Here is a 15,969-nt window from a genome sequence, read left to right as displayed (position 1 = left end):
AAATATTAGATCTTCCTTGTCGAGCCAGGCACGAATAGTCTCATTTAAACGTGTATTAAAAGTGCAATATAGCTCTATCTCTGTCACTTACATAGAATGCCCGTAAAATCTTCTCTTTTCAGCTGAGCCATCTAAAGCTTTTGGCACAAGTTTGGCACCATCCGCTGTGAGTGGCGAGGGTTGTACTGCACTGCACAGTTGCCAGATTTTATATAATTTATAAAGAGAAAAGAAATACGCACAAAAAATGGACGGGCATTAAAGCGGTTTAAAGATAAAAAAAATATGTTTCTGCATAAAAATAAGGTAGTACCATGGCTCCATGGCACTACCTCACCGGCCGTCACTGGATACCCCTAGAAACAAAGTTTAAGGGGTCGCCCATGCGAAAGGTGTAGGTAAGTAATTTATTTAAACAATATTTTTCTAAGATTCTAATCTAAGAATTGTTTTTACGTTTTTTGAACTATTAATCTGAACAAAAACGGGCTCTTGTAATTTTCCTCTGAAGTTGATCGCTTATTGATCCAGAGAAGAAAAGTCTGATAATTTAGACTTTTCGTTGTGTGGCCCCCTTACTTCACTACATCCAAAAATATCAACTTGAATTCGCTGCATTTCTTGTATGATATTGCAGTTTTTCCTGTTTTGTACTTTGTACATTCAGTGTATCTACAGATTTTTAAGTTGGTAGTGTATAAGATTATTGCTGGCTTCTTTGAGCCTTTTTCACAGAAATTTCGTTTAATGACGACTTGGGCGGCCACGTCTTCTAGTTCCCTAACGGTCCTTGATGGTCTCCGTTAACTATGGGCCGTATTTTTCTTCTTCAAAATCATTACCTTTTGCAGCCATATGCTGTCGACTATGTTTTCTTTTTATCCACCTTATAGACGAAAGGACCCTAGGACGAAAGAGGTTCCACCTTACGTCTTACCAACTAATCCGCGGAAGCCGTTGGTTAATAGGTGGAGGATTGCTTATACCGGCATCACTTTGTGAATTTTTTGCCATATTTAGACCCTCACTTAGTTTAGTCTACAGACCAATGCAATTGCCCGGGGTGAGGCACATAGAGCCATATAAGTGAGAGTTGAGTGTACTATATGAGGACAAGATATCAAGAACCATCTCCCGTCTATGACGCTGCATGTGGTTGTTCCGATATAAGGTGCTACCTCTATAACAACAATATATACCTTATTTCTAAGGATAGGTGATCTGCTAATACCTTGATGATGATAGTTTCAGTGAGAGTGTGTATACTGATTTCTGATTGAATGACACTAGCCCAGATAGCACAAGTACGTTTTATGGACATCCAATGGACGTACATCTGTGTACATTGGAACGTCCAATGGACGTCCCGCTAAGGTACAATGGACATCCGATGGACGTCCAACGAACGTTCAGAGTTCACAAAATTGGACGTCCATAGAACGTCCGCTACAAACGTACAGTGTACGTTGTTGAAGCTTTCAGTGTACATCGTATGTACATTCAATGTACGTCTTATAGTCATTTTTGTAGGGCACTTTTCAGAAAGCAATCTAATGTCCATAATTTTTTGAATACATACATAGCAAAAAGCCTTTAGGTATAGGAAATAGTTCCTATAATACTAAACTTAGGTATACTTTAAAATATTACACAAAATACCTTTTTTATTTCTCTTTATTATAACTTTATTATAGGAACGTCATTAATGCACGACTGCACTTGCACGATAAACAGCAAACACAAAGATATCACAGGATTATTATATTGTATGTAATAACTTAATAAAGACAAAATTCAGATAATGGAGCCCCATCAAGCATGCACATTCAAGAGGTTTATTTCTGTTCTGTTCTTTCCAAACATTATTATTTCTTAGAACTTAGAGTCAGTACGGTTGTATATTGCAAGCGGGTTTGCCATTCTGTGAATTATCATAAATAAATCCTCCTTCAGTATTCCACAACAATTAACAGCGATAATCTCCTAAAAGTACCTGCCTAATACACCTTTTACGACCGATAGCGTGAAGAGCGACAACGTTGTCAAGAAGATTCTCATTTAGTTTGGCGCGAAATTTAACAGTTACAAAATGCACATTTAAGATTTAAATTGGTAGTGTCTAATTATTGTAAGTTCTATAATTACAAATGCGCGATGTAGCTCCGTTATTCTGAAAAAGTTTACCATCGTTTTATCATCATCTAATATTATAGGTTTAATTAAAATAATTTTAGTGGTTCAGTATTTTAATTCGATGATGAAAAAATAGAAGCCTCTTGTATTTTACTAATAATATTGCTTTGATTAAAACAAGAAGCTATATATAATTACTCATAATAATAGTCGCGTTTTGTGTAAAATCTCCATGGACCACAAATGGATGTCCAATGTACGTTGAAATCAAACGTCCAATGGACGTCGCGTAATGGATGTACATAGTACGTCCAGTTTTGGTCCATGGACGTTTGGACTTTAAATGTACGTTATATGGACGTCCATCGGACGTTGTGTGCTATATGGGAGGTGGGTTATGTTTATTAGAAGTTGCACATTACTTTTAACGGGGTTTTCATAAAATGTAGAATGTAGCCGAAAGTGCTTTATACATCCCTTATACACTGATATTTTAGTTTGTTAATTGCACTTTTTCAGTCACAAGATACACTCCATAATTTTGAAGGTGGTTGCCGATCTAGCAACGTTTGTTATGATTTATGATTCCTGACTCCGTCGGCTAAAACATGCTTCTCCTCTTCTCGAAACGCTTCTTCCAACATTTGAGAAGTTTGGTTAAAAGTTTAATCCAATTCCAAACGTTCCAACGGAACGTTTCTTAGATAGGCCAATGTATTTCTTATGGACGATAGAAACGCGTCGATGCCACGCCGTGCTAATTAGAATGAATCGTATATCGGCAGTCGACCAGCCACCCGTGCCCGAGAGGTTTGGCAATACTGATCTCCATAAGCGCAATATTCCGTTCTTAACTTGAAACAAAGTTTAGTTTTAACCGAGATCAGGGGCGTAACAGAGGCCCCCGCAGCGTGAATCTTGCGGGGGGCCCATCTTGTCGTCTGAGATTATGTAAAAATCTGTTATAAGTATATGATTTTACTTTGTGTGTTTAAATTTAAAAACGTAAATTTCTAAATAGGCGTATTCGGCAAGTGAATCATCTCATATCTAGAAACTTACTGCTTTCCGGTCTCACGAAATTTTATGGTGACGACAATAAACTATAACGCTTTTATACGTTACTATTGAAAGATTTGGGAATTGCAATTTGCCGAATTTTAGAACAATATTTCTAAATCTAGAAATGGGTTTTCTCTTTAATCTTTACCTACGTTTAGTATTTCGATACAATTATCCAGAGGCGTAACAGAGGCCCACACAGTATGAAGCTTACGGGGGCCCCATCTTGTCCTCTAATACCTATATGTGAAAATGTGTTATTATATTATTTGCATACATACGTTTTTTAAGCAGTGCAGTATTGAAAATTAAGTTGTCCATCCGAATTAATAACATTGTAGATATAATCGTTGATAGTACATAGTGCACGAAGAAAATTGTTCATCTCATAGAATAATCATCATTCATCATCATGCAACCTCTTCTGTCCACTGCTGGACATAGGTCTCTCCCATTCTTCGCCACTCTTCACGGTTCTGTGCTTCTTGTTGCCATTTCTTGGATATTCGGTTAATGTCGTCCATCCAGCGTGTTGGTGGTCGTCCTCTGCTGCGTTTGTCTTCTCTTGGGCGCCAGTCAATTAGTTTTCTGGTCCATCTTGAGTCTTTCAGTCGCGCTATGTGACCTGCCTAATTCCATTTCAGCTTGGCTATACGTTCAACGACATCAGTGATACCTGTTCTTTTCCTTAAGTCTTGGTTCCTCATTTTGTCTTTTTTTGTCACGCCGAGAATCGATCTTTCTATGCGCCTTTGTGCCACTCGAATTTTTAGTGCTGTTGTTTTTGTGAGCGTGAGAGTTTCTGCTCCGTATGTCATAATAGGAAGAACGCATTGGTCAAATGTCTTCCGCTTCATAGCTGTCGGGATGTTGCTCTTAAAGATGTCTCTTATAGTGAACCATACGCCGTCCAAGCAAGTGTTATTCGTCGTTGAAGTTCGCAAGTCTGATTGTCCTTGCCTATTCTGATTTCATGACCGAGATATATGTACTTTTCTGTCAATTCTACCACTTGATTTTGGATGGTTAGGTGTTCGCTGGGAACTAAATTTGTCATAGAATAGTACATAGAATAATACTATGTACTAATGTAATCATTTAGTAATTTTTGTTCTATGTTATTCTATACCAATAAAGATGAAAAATGTAAGTCATCATAAACAATTCACGCAGGGCCGCCGCTACCATGTGTGCTAAGTGTGCATCGCACACGGGCGGCCAACAATAGGGGAGGCCAAAAGCAGACCACTGATGATTACTTTTTTTAAAACGAAAATAAATTCAAATAATTAAATAGTAATGATTCAGATAATTCTGTAAACTATTATTATTATTACCTGATAATATTTAAATGTGTTTCATTTATCATTTATAGTTCCTTTTTTCATCCTAATCTAAACAAAAATATCAGAAAATATTATTTATTGTATGTACTGCCCTTTTGCAAGTATGTATAGTCATAAAGCAGCTCCGGGAATACTTTTTCATTCAAAGCGGCTGGCGGCTTTCGTACTTTTAGATATTTTTCTCGTCTCCGTGTGGAGACAGGCCGCTCAAGTAGAATACTTCCACAGCTTCTCCTGTTCATCGTAAAAGGCAACAAATTGGAGAAGCTGTCCGCTCTCCTCTAGCCAAGCTCCTAACCTGTCCCTGTGTGATAGTTAATACTCCCAACTATCATACGACACCCACCCCTACCCATCATAGGTACACGTCCCGATACCCAAACCTATACCCGAGGAGAAAACCTCTGAAACCAGTGGAGGAAACCACTAAAAACAAACGGATATGCATAGGGATGCATAGAACACCATCATGCAGAAGGGGTGATGGCCCAGGGGTAACATAGTGGGTTACAAGCGATGCCTAAGGGAGACGGCGAACCCGAGCGGAAAATTGTCTTGAAGGGTCAAGGGCGCACTGCCCCACTGAACCGATCAGCACGACCCAACTTGTGCGAAGAAAAATGGGACAAAAAAAGAGAAACAATAAAGACGGAAGAGAAAGCAGCGGGGGCGGAAGAGAAAACAAAAGAGGGAGGGAAAAAGAAACGGACGACACTCGAGGGGAGAAAAGCTGGAGGCGAGAAGTGGAAAGTGGAAGAAAAGGAATAAATCGTATCTAGAGCCAGTGCAACCAAAAGCAATGGAAAATACAGAGAAGATAAGAGGGAAAAGAGGGAAGGAAGAGAGAAGCAGCAAACCAAGAGAGATGAATAAAGAAAGAGAACAGGAAGAGAAAAAGAAGGAGAAGAGAACAGACAGACAGACAGACAGACATTTCATTTATTAAAAATAATAGGTGAAAATAGTTTCTATCCTTGTGGAATCGGTACTCACCGGAAGGACAGCAGACGTTCACATACAATTAGCGTCTCTTTGGATAGACAATGAAGTCGACTTTTCAAAGTAACAAGACATTTACTCAACACATTACTTCTGCACACTTCTTTAAATACTAGTAAGGTACATTTTTCTAAAGTGTTGAAATTGGAAGAAGTCGGCAAATATTACGTTGCACAAGGGCGGCCAACACCTTAGCGGCGGCCCTGAATTCATGTATACACCAGCAGCTCAGTAAATGACAGTTTTTGAGTGAAACTATCAACGTCACGACGCGACGGACGTATTTGCTTGACAATTTGGATTTAGGTTCTAGTTACACTCCACTTCAAAGTTGGATCTATTCCGTTGGTTGCTTTTACTTCGGGGGATGACACCCCTCCAAAAACATACGTTTAAAATAAGTCCGGAAATACATAAATTGACTAATTATAAGCAACTTTTGTTCTATAGACTTTCTTTATCTATGTTAATACTTTTTAAGTCAGTTGCGAATGAAAATGTTTATTTTTTAAGAAAAAAAAAACAACGTTTTCAGACGGGTTTTCGCAAATAACTCAAAAATAAGTATTTATCGAATTAAATATTAGATATCGAAAAAATATTTGTAGCCAAAATGTAGCTTATAAGATACAAAAAAAATGGTGAACTTTTTCATGAAGTCTATCGACACAGTAAAAGTACAGTGAAGCTCGTGAAAAATTATTCTTACTCGTCAAATTCCAAATCGAATATTTCAACCTGGAATAACCAAAAAAGAAAGCACTTTTCGGGAAAAACTCATTAAAACTTTTTTTAAATGATTAAAAAAAAAGCTTTATTTCCATTTTTTATAAGAGTTTCTAGCACCAAAACTATACGAGTTACGCTCAAATAAGTTGGCCCCTTTTTTGGTAAAAAAAATCGTGAAAATCTGCCCATATTTCGCATCCTAAATAAAATTTATCGTTAGCGCTTTACCATTTACTTTAAAAATTTTGTATTGTTTATATGATCTGTAAGTTTGGCCGGTTCAAAGTTCTTATTTTTTTAAAAATTTGGTTTTAGTAAAAAAAGTTTTTTTTTATTTTGGAAAAATGCATTTTTTTTTCAAAATAACTTAAAAAGTAAGTATTAGTGATACGAAAAAGCACAAAGAGTAAAGAAATGTAGGTCTTGCTTTTATAAATATTTTGGCTTTATTTTGTTTTTCTGTAAGACAAAAATTGGTTAATATATGGCTGTTTAAAATTTGTATTACTCGTGATTAGTGACTCGTTCAACCCTTTTAACTAGAACCCTTTTAAAAATAAGCACTTTGAACCGGTGAAACTTACAGGTCATATAAAAAAGTTAAGGCAAGTTTGTAAGGCGATAATGATTAGTTTCATTTGGGTTGCTAAATAGGGGGAGATTTTCATAATTTTTTTACCAAAAAATGGGGTTAACTGTATTTTGAGCGTAACTGGCTTAGTTTTGATGCAAGAAACTTTTGTAAAAAATAAAGCTTCTTTTAAACACTTTAAAAAAGTTCTAATGAGTTACCCCGAAAAGTATTTCATTTTTTGGTTATTTCACGTTGAAATATTCGATTTGGAATTTGACGAATAAAACTTCTCATGAGCTACAACTTTTCTTTTACTGGGTCGATAGACTTCATTTTTGTTTCATTTTTTTTTATAAGCTAGATACATTTTTGCTAACCATATTCTGTTCGATCAAATAATTACTCTTTGAACTATTTGCGAAAAATCGCCTACAAACGTGTTTTTTTTTGTTAAACTCGAAAAAACTAAATTTTTATTCATAAATAACTCGAAAAGTCTTGAGTTGACCACTTCGGTGGTGACACTGAAAATTACACGGTATCGCCATATTTTACGTTCATTTACTGGGCTGTAACACATATAGGTATTTGTTACACATGTTGCATTTAGTATTTTTTAAAGGGGCCCCATTTCCAATTCTGCGGGGGGCCCGACGGAATTTGTTACGCCACTGACCAAGATATTTACATAATTAATTTCATCTGAATCTACCTGGATCTGCCTTTCAACCAAGCCACTGTACTAAGGGAATGCATTTTTAAAATGTTTGAAATAACTCAAAATTCTGTATATTTAATGTATTTTATTAAATTTGACTATACATAACTAAACCCAATTGATGATTTTCATGTTTCGTGTTTCTTTCCAAACGGATTCATTTTCTGGAGCCATGATGTTGCTGATCCGCTTTCCCTAAAACAAACAGCGCAAAACATTATGTATGATATTATAAATCTGGCAGAATATACTATATATTAAACCGGTTTTATAGCGTTCTACGTCTCTCGATTCCCAATCGCCACTCCTTTCTATTGTGGCAGTCTTCTCTTAAACTTCTTTCCGACATCGCCTTGAAGATGCCCTTTATGCATGTGGTGGCTAATCTTCCTCCTTTTCGTTTTCTTGTGAGGGTCCATTTAACACATTTTTTGGAATTCTTCCTTCCTCTATTTGTCTTACGTGTCCGCACCATACTGGCTGTTGTCTTTCGATGTCATCTATGATTGTTCTTTCTATTCCCATTTGTTGTCTAATGTTGTCGTTTCTTACGTGTTCTAGTCTAGATCTTCTTACTCCAAAAATCCATCTCAGTGGCTAGTAATTTATCGTTGTACTTTTTGGTTAATTGTCAGACTTCAGCTCCATAGGTTAATACGTACTTGTTTTAATATTGTGTAGTAAATTCCTTTTTTATTTTCTGTTCTTATATTTTTTTGGCACAGTACCGGATTCAGGGCTCCTATTATCTGTTTTCCTCTTAATAATCCTTTCTTTATTACTTTCTTCGTTTCGTCCTATACTCGTTAGTTTTCTAACCTGTGTATGTGATGTTTCACTTTCACATTTGTTGTAAATTCTGGTATGTATAATTTACAGGAAGAGCCTTATTACAGAGTTCACTAAGTTTATAAGTCAGAGTCAGTAATAATCACAATTGGTAGAAACGGACGTCTTTATAATGGTGACAAAGGTGAGTATGAGCCATATTTTTAGAATTATTCCAGTTTGCAACGATGTCCTTCCGCTCGGCAATCAACAGTTCGTCAGAAAACAAGCGTACGTGCTTTGATACCAGCGCAACCCCACTACGTACCACCTCTCCGACGGAACCAAGGAGTGATGGTTACGGATAGTGTACTTAAGAAGAGAAAGGAGAATCGTGAAGTCAGTTCCACTCGGTGTACTGAACTGGAAAGGAATTCAAACGGCAGTTATGCAATGGAGTGCGTTGTAACTCTGCCGTGGCAATGGTACTTTGGATTGAAAAGATGCTTTGCCGGTGTTGTAGTTCCGCAATTTTCTTTTAACTTGTGGTTCTCCCCGTATAGTTAAAATACTTTCTCGAAAACATTGCTAGCTCTTAGACATCGTAAAAAAGTGTCGCGTCTAATATATGAACTTTTATGAACTATAAATATACGAACTTTTAATTACAACTTGGTTTATTACTATTGGGAACGTGTCGATATGGCATCATTCAAATTATGGTAACTGCGTCCACGGAACAAAAATAATGAAAAAGCGGTAATAAACCCTAAAACTAATTTTCTTTAATTGAGTACCAATCCAATATCGAAGAGGAGACCCCCCTAAAAATGTGTTTATTTAAAGTCAGCGGGAACCATTGATCAGTTGTGCACAGTTCGTTGAGCGAAGAAGGTGTTCTTCTTTTGGTAGAAAGGGGCTACCCTGCGTCCCATAACGGGATCCAGACATCATCGTTCCTGAGCTTCTCTGCTAGGAGGTGATGCCCTTGCTGTAGACTATAGCAATCCTGCTGCATTGTACGTCCCTGAGACGAGTTTTTAAGGTACCAAAATAAGTTTTAAAGTACATTTTACGTTGCTATGGTATCATCAGATATCCTTTTTCTCCAAATAACTTTTAACGTCGCGAAGTGCGCGAATTTGCAAAGACATTGGGTCTTTACTCGTATAGACATTGACATATTATAAATGCATATATTGATTTTACGATTTTATTGATTTTAATAGGGTGCCTTTCTCATAATAAACGCTTGTTAATATTTTCCTTTCATTATTCTCTGGTATCATTGACCTACCGAAGTTCAATATTGGTTTTTCCCTAATATTTTTATGACCAATAATTATTTCTTTTAAAACACTAGGCTATTGATTATATTCAAAATAAGATAGCTAAAAGGAACTACAACGTTAACGGGGTTTTATTATTTTATATGGTCAATGGACATCTATATATGAAAAAACCGCGGAGTGCTACCATTTAAATGGGTGCGTTTTTGAGAAATGGGTGAATTAGTCCCTGGGAACAGGTTACATTAGGGTGAGTTCTATGCACTTTTGGTACAAACATATCTACATAAAAATTATTCCTGGTTAAATTTCCTATCTAAATATCACTTTTTAAAGTCAATGGTACTTTTTTTTACAAAAATATATTCAAAAGAAAAAGCACAAAGAAACCCAAAAGAAAGAAATTTTGTTTTTTGTCCCATAACTTTTGTCCACGAGGATATAGGTATAGACATTGCTTTATAGAAAAAAAACCTACATATTTTTTCTTTAAAATGTTGTTTAGAAGAGGTAATTAGGATTTACAACGGAATATGGAATTTATGCTGGGAACATGGAATGTCAGAACGCTAAATAGACCAGGAGCACAGAGGGTCCTTCTACACGAACTGAAAAGATATAAAATAGGAATCACTGCAGTACAAGAAACTAAATGGTTGGGAAAAGGTATCCGAGACACTAAAACACACACTATACTGTATAGCGGTAAAGATGAAGGAAATAAAGAATTTGGAGTAGCCTTTATCGTAGATAATAAAATGAAGCACCTGATAACAGATTTTCAAGCCATCAATGAAAGAATCTGCAAGCTTAGGATAAAAACGCATTTCTTTAACATAACCCTTATAAATGTACACTGTCCCACAAATTAACAGGAAGAAGACACTAAGGTAGCCTTTTATCAAGATCTAGAACGAATCTATGACTCAATACCAAGAAACGACATTAAAATGGTGATAGGCGACACAAACGCCAAGATCGGAAAAGAAGAAGAGTACATAGGGATAATAGGGAAACATAGTTTGCATAGAGACACAAATGAGAATGGTCAGTTTCTAATAGATTTCGCAGCTGGAAAGAATATGATTATCAGTTCGACATGCTTCCCACATCGGGACATACATAAGGGCACTTGGATATCACCTGACGGAAACACAATAAATCAAATAGACCATATACTGACTGAAAAAAGAATGGCGACGAGTATATTAGATGTAAAAAGCAGACGTGGCGCAAGCTGTGACTCAGACCATCTACTAGTGCAGACACGGTTTAGATGCAAAATCAGTCGACAGGTAAAGGAACAATATCCAAAACAAGAAAAACTAAACTTAGATAACCTAAAAGTCCCTGAGGTACAAGAAAGATTTGAGAGAACAGTTGATGAAAAATTACTAGAAGAAAACAGAGCAGACTCCACAATAGAAAATCAATGAAGCACATAAGAATTACATACTCAGACGTACTAGAGAGAGAAAAACAGAATTTGAGAACAAAAGACGAAGAGCAGATAAACTGTGCAGGCAGAAAAAGAGAAAGTACGAAAACCAACGGATACTAAACATAGAGAGGGAGTTTAAGGAAAACGAAACACGTAGTGCATACCAACTTATTAAACATTTAAGACAGGGATACAAACCGAAGACTAGCCTCTGCAAAAATAAGAAGGGTGAAATCATTAGCGATATGGACGAAATTAAGATAACCTGGATGACATATTTTAAGGAAGTATTAAACAAAGGGGCACAACCACCATTACAACAACAGAGGCAGCAGCAGGCACGGCAGGAGGTACAGCAACAAGAGCTGGGGGAAGATGGAGAAGAAAATGAATTAACTAGACCCCCAACGCTAGAGGAGGTCCAAACGGCAATCCACATAAAAAAAAGCCATAAAGCACCGGGAATAGATAAAATACCGGCAGAACTACTCAAGCAAGGAGGAAGGAATTTGACACAACAGATGTATCAGCTAATACGAGAGATATGGATAGAAGAAAAAATCCCCCAACAATGGAAGAAAAGTATAATCTGCCCTATTCATAAAAAAGGAGACAAACTGTTGTGTCAGAATTATAGAGGCATCTCTTTACTTTGTTCGGGATACAAAATATTCACAAACATCCTTAATCGAAGACTTCAACCTCTCACAGAAAAAATCATCGGGGAATATCAAGCAGGGTTTAGGCAAAATAGATCTACCATTGACCAACTATTTACAGTTAAACAAATACTAGCCAAAGCATGGGAATATGACATGGACGTTTACAATCTCTTTGTAGATTTTAAACAAGCCTATGATTCAATAGATAGAACAATTCTACCTAATATATTGGAAGAATTTGGCATACCATCAAAATTAATACGACTAGTGCAAATGACAATGATAGAAACAGAAGCACAAGTATGTATTCAAGGACAGATCACTGATGCGTTTACGATAACGCAAGGACTGAAACAAGGCGACGGACTGGCTCCAACGCTTTTTAATCTTGTTCTTGAATATGTAATTAGACGGTTGACGGTAAGCGGAAATAACATACTTACAAACAAATCTACCCAATTAGCAGCATACGCGGATGATATAAACATAATGAGCAGAACAATGAATGCAGCGGAAGAAACCTACGTTGAGTTGAAACAGAGTGCAGAAGCAGTAGGGCTAGCAATAAACACAAATAAAACAAAACTACTCATACAAACCAGATCAAACAGACCGGCGCAACAACACTTTATTGACGATATAGAACATGTGAATAGATTCACGTACCTAGGAATGGATCTGGTTGCAAGCAATGAAGAAGAACCGGAAATAAATAGAAGGCTTGTGCTGGCAAATAAAGCCTATTTTGCGATGGGCCACATATTCAAATCGCGAGACGTACACCGGAAAACAAAACTCCGGGTATATAAAACAATAATCAGGCCCATAGTAAGTTATGGCTGCGAAACATGGGTGGTGACACAAAAATCTGCCAATGCATTAGATGTGTTTGAAAGAAAAGTATTACGTAGGATACTGGGCCCAATAAGTGAAAATAACAACTGGCGAATTAGGTATAATAGAGAAATATACGAGCAATATAGCGAACCAACTCTAGCACAACACACTAAACTGCAGAGATTACGGTGGGCAGGGCACGTGGTCCGCATGCATGAGAGTAGAATCCCCAGAAAACTGCTGAATGCAAGAATGCAGGGAAGAAGACCTGTTGGAAGACCTAAAAAGAGATGGGAAGACGAAGTCGATGAGGATGCCAGGAACTTTCTGGGAACGCGTTCATGGAAAAGAACAGCGGTAAATCGAAATGATTGGAGAAGCTTATTGAAGGAGGCCAAGGCTCGATTTGGGCTGTAGTGCCATTGGATGGATGGAATTAGGATTTACAGTTTTCGAAATATGATTTTTCAAAGTTCGCCCCTCACAGCAATTTTGGGCAATTTTCCTTGTTATTTCGCAAATATTGTTCTGTAACTTTTTTCTACGTAACTTTAGGTATATGCAATGGTACAGGTAATAGGAATGGAAATCAATTACCTTTAAAATGTTCTACTGTATAACGTTGTACGACCTTTTTTAAAGAGATTATGGTTTTTCAAGGTTTTACACTTTTAACAATTTTTTATAATATAATATAAAAATAAAATAATATTATTATATAATAATAATATATTATATATAGTTTATATAATAAAATATTATATTATATATTATATAATACCTAATATAAAAAAATATTATTTTTTACATTTTTTACGATTTTTTTGAAATTTCTCATTATAACTTTTTTTCTTGTACATGAATATACTATATATTGCTCAATAAAGAAGGCTTACTTTCTGTTCTTTAAAATGGTGTATCATCTATATTTAAATTTAAAAAATTTTCAAAATTAAAGGTCATCTCTTCGTTAGCATTAGCTTCAATATCTTCCGCTGACACCTCAGTTATCTTAGAGTTCCCACAATTCGTACCCATGCACATGCACATGCACCCTTTGCAGAATATTGAACAACTAATTCCTATCTTCCTACAACCGCAGTTTTTTGTACATCCTTTGGTACATTTACATGCTATTTTTTCAACAAAGCTTGAGGTGCAGGAGCTTTGCCAGTAAATATTGGAATTAATCCATATTTTGAAGTTTGCCCGGCCGAGAGAAGTGGATCCAAAGTACATATTACCTATAAAAAATAAGATTAAATCATAACACACAATCACATAAAAAAGTTATAATAAGGAATTTAAAAAATAATCCTAAAATCAAAAATAGTTGCAAGTACTTATTACATTTTGAAAAAGCTTATTATCTTATTCAAAAATAACCCTAGAATTTTTTATAATACACCATTTTATAGTAAACAGCTTTCTTTTTATTGTATAATAACATAAGATTTCTTTTTTATTGTATAATATATACCTAAATGTAGAAAAAAAAGTTATAATGGGAAATTTAAAAAATAATCGTAAAAAATAAAAAACTCTTTAAAAGTATTTTACAATTTTTTAAATTTAAATATAGATGATACACCATTTTAAAGAACAGAAAGTAAGCCCTCTTTATTGAGCAATATATAGTATATTCATGTACAAGAAAAAAAGTTATAATGAGAAATTTCAAAAAAAATCGTAAAAAATGTAAAAAATAATTTTTTTTTATATTAGGTATTATATAATATATAATATAATATTTTATTATATATACTATATATAATATAATATTATATAATATAATATATTACATAATAATATTATTTTATTTTTATATTATATTATAAAAAACTGTTAAAAGTATAAAACCTTGAAAAAGATAACCTCTTTAAAAGAAGTCGTACAACATTATACAGTAGAAAATTTTAAAGGTAATTGATTTCTATTCCTCTTACATGTACCGTTGCATATGCCTAAAATTACGTAGAAAAAAGTTATAGAACAATATTTGCGAAATAACAAGGAAAATTGCCCAAAATTTCTGTGAGTGGCGAACTTTGAAAAATTATATTTCGAAAACTGTAAATCCTAATGACCTCTACTAAACATAATTTTAAAGAGAAAATATGTAAGATTTTTTTCTGTGAAGCAATATCTATACCTATATCCCCGCGGACAAAAGTTATGGGACAAAAAACCAAATTTCCTTCTTTTGGGTTTCTTTGTGCTTTTTCTTTTGAATATATTTTTGTAAAAAAAAGCATCTTTGACTTTAAAAAGTTATATTTAGATAGGAAATTTAACCAGGAATAATTTTTATGTAGACGTGTTTGTACCAAAAGTGCATAGAACTCACCCTAATGTAACCTGTGCCCAGGGACTAATTCACTTATTTCTCAAAAACGCACCCCTTTAAATGGTAGCACTCCGCGGTTTTTTCATATATAGAGATTCATTGACCATATGAAATAATAAAACCCCGTTAACTTTGTAGTTCCTTTCTATAGTACATAATCAATAGCCTACACGTGCCATTTACGAGGTATTGTATCATATTCACTTCGGAGATTTTATCGTCTCAGATGGTTAGAGTGTTATTAATTATTGTTTTGATTCATTTACGATATTTTTAACAGCTGATTGGGTTATTTTAGGTCAAGGACAATATTGTATGTAATTTCGTAAAAGCGTTTTTCTCAGCTTTTATAATTGTGTCTATTTGTCTTGATTGTCAAAAATATTGTGTTTTGTGAATAATTTGTCGTTTCAACATTAAATAATGTATTTTAAGCTATTTTTTTTTGTTTCATTTTACTTGATCTTAATTAGAATAATACAGTCCACTTACTTCGTATAGTACATTTATATTAGTATACACTTAATTCGAAGGGGAAAAACCAGCGTGTTCTAGACTGAACTTACATACCTAACCTCCCCTTCTGGTGGCCTCAAATGTGTATTTAGAGGCCATCTCTGTGCAGAAAGCAACAGCCGGAACTGTAACCGCAGTGAGCGGTAGCTGCCATCTCCGACCCGGAGCTGGCGGATGGGTAGCTGTGTGTCGATGTTTGATTGTGATTACACTGGTTTGAAGTGTGATGGACTACGAGTCTGTGTGTATGTGTATAATTATGTAGATAGATTGATTCCGTGTAGCGTGGTTGCTACTGTAAAAATATACTGTGTTGTGTGTTGTATTAGTATAATATTGTTATTATGTTTTTGATGATATGTAGTAATAAATGCAATTTTATTTTTCTTTTGCAGACGTCCGTCTAGGGAGCTTGCTCCGGAACGGGGCGAAGATAGAATGCTGTTTTATTTTATTATTTTAAGTGTAAACTGTATATAAAAATCCTCAATACATTTATTTTGTTTAACCTGTGTTTTACTGAGTCTGTTGTCCTGAAGGAACTACCC

At 35.3% G+C, this 15,969-nt stretch overlaps 1 protein-coding gene and 1 long non-coding RNA gene across 3 annotated transcripts in view; one reads left to right on the top strand and one right to left on the bottom strand.

The window, feature by feature from the left end:
* LOC126889911 (uncharacterized) lies at positions 1-15,929 on the top strand. The gene is made up of 2 exons (XR_007700219.1): positions 1-398; positions 15,817-15,929. It is a non-coding gene; the product is annotated as an uncharacterized LOC126889911 (long non-coding RNA).
* The window catches only part of LOC126889910 (39S ribosomal protein L28, mitochondrial), a 37,817-nt gene continuing 29,474 nt past the window's right edge, over positions 7,627-15,969 (bottom strand). For both annotated transcript variants that reach the window (XM_050658628.1, XM_050658629.1), the window contains exon 6: positions 7,627-7,756. In XM_050658628.1, coding sequence (XP_050514585.1) covers positions 7,690-7,756 — 67 coding nt within the window. In that variant the 3' untranslated portion in view covers positions 7,627-7,689. The remainder of the gene's footprint in view (positions 7,757-15,969) is intronic.

This window comes from Diabrotica virgifera, chromosome 8, assembly GCF_917563875.1.
Source record: "Diabrotica virgifera virgifera chromosome 8, PGI_DIABVI_V3a".
In the NCBI taxonomy this organism is placed as follows: Eukaryota; Metazoa; Arthropoda; class Insecta; order Coleoptera; family Chrysomelidae; genus Diabrotica; species Diabrotica virgifera.
This window is presented reverse-complemented; position numbering and strand designations above follow the sequence as displayed.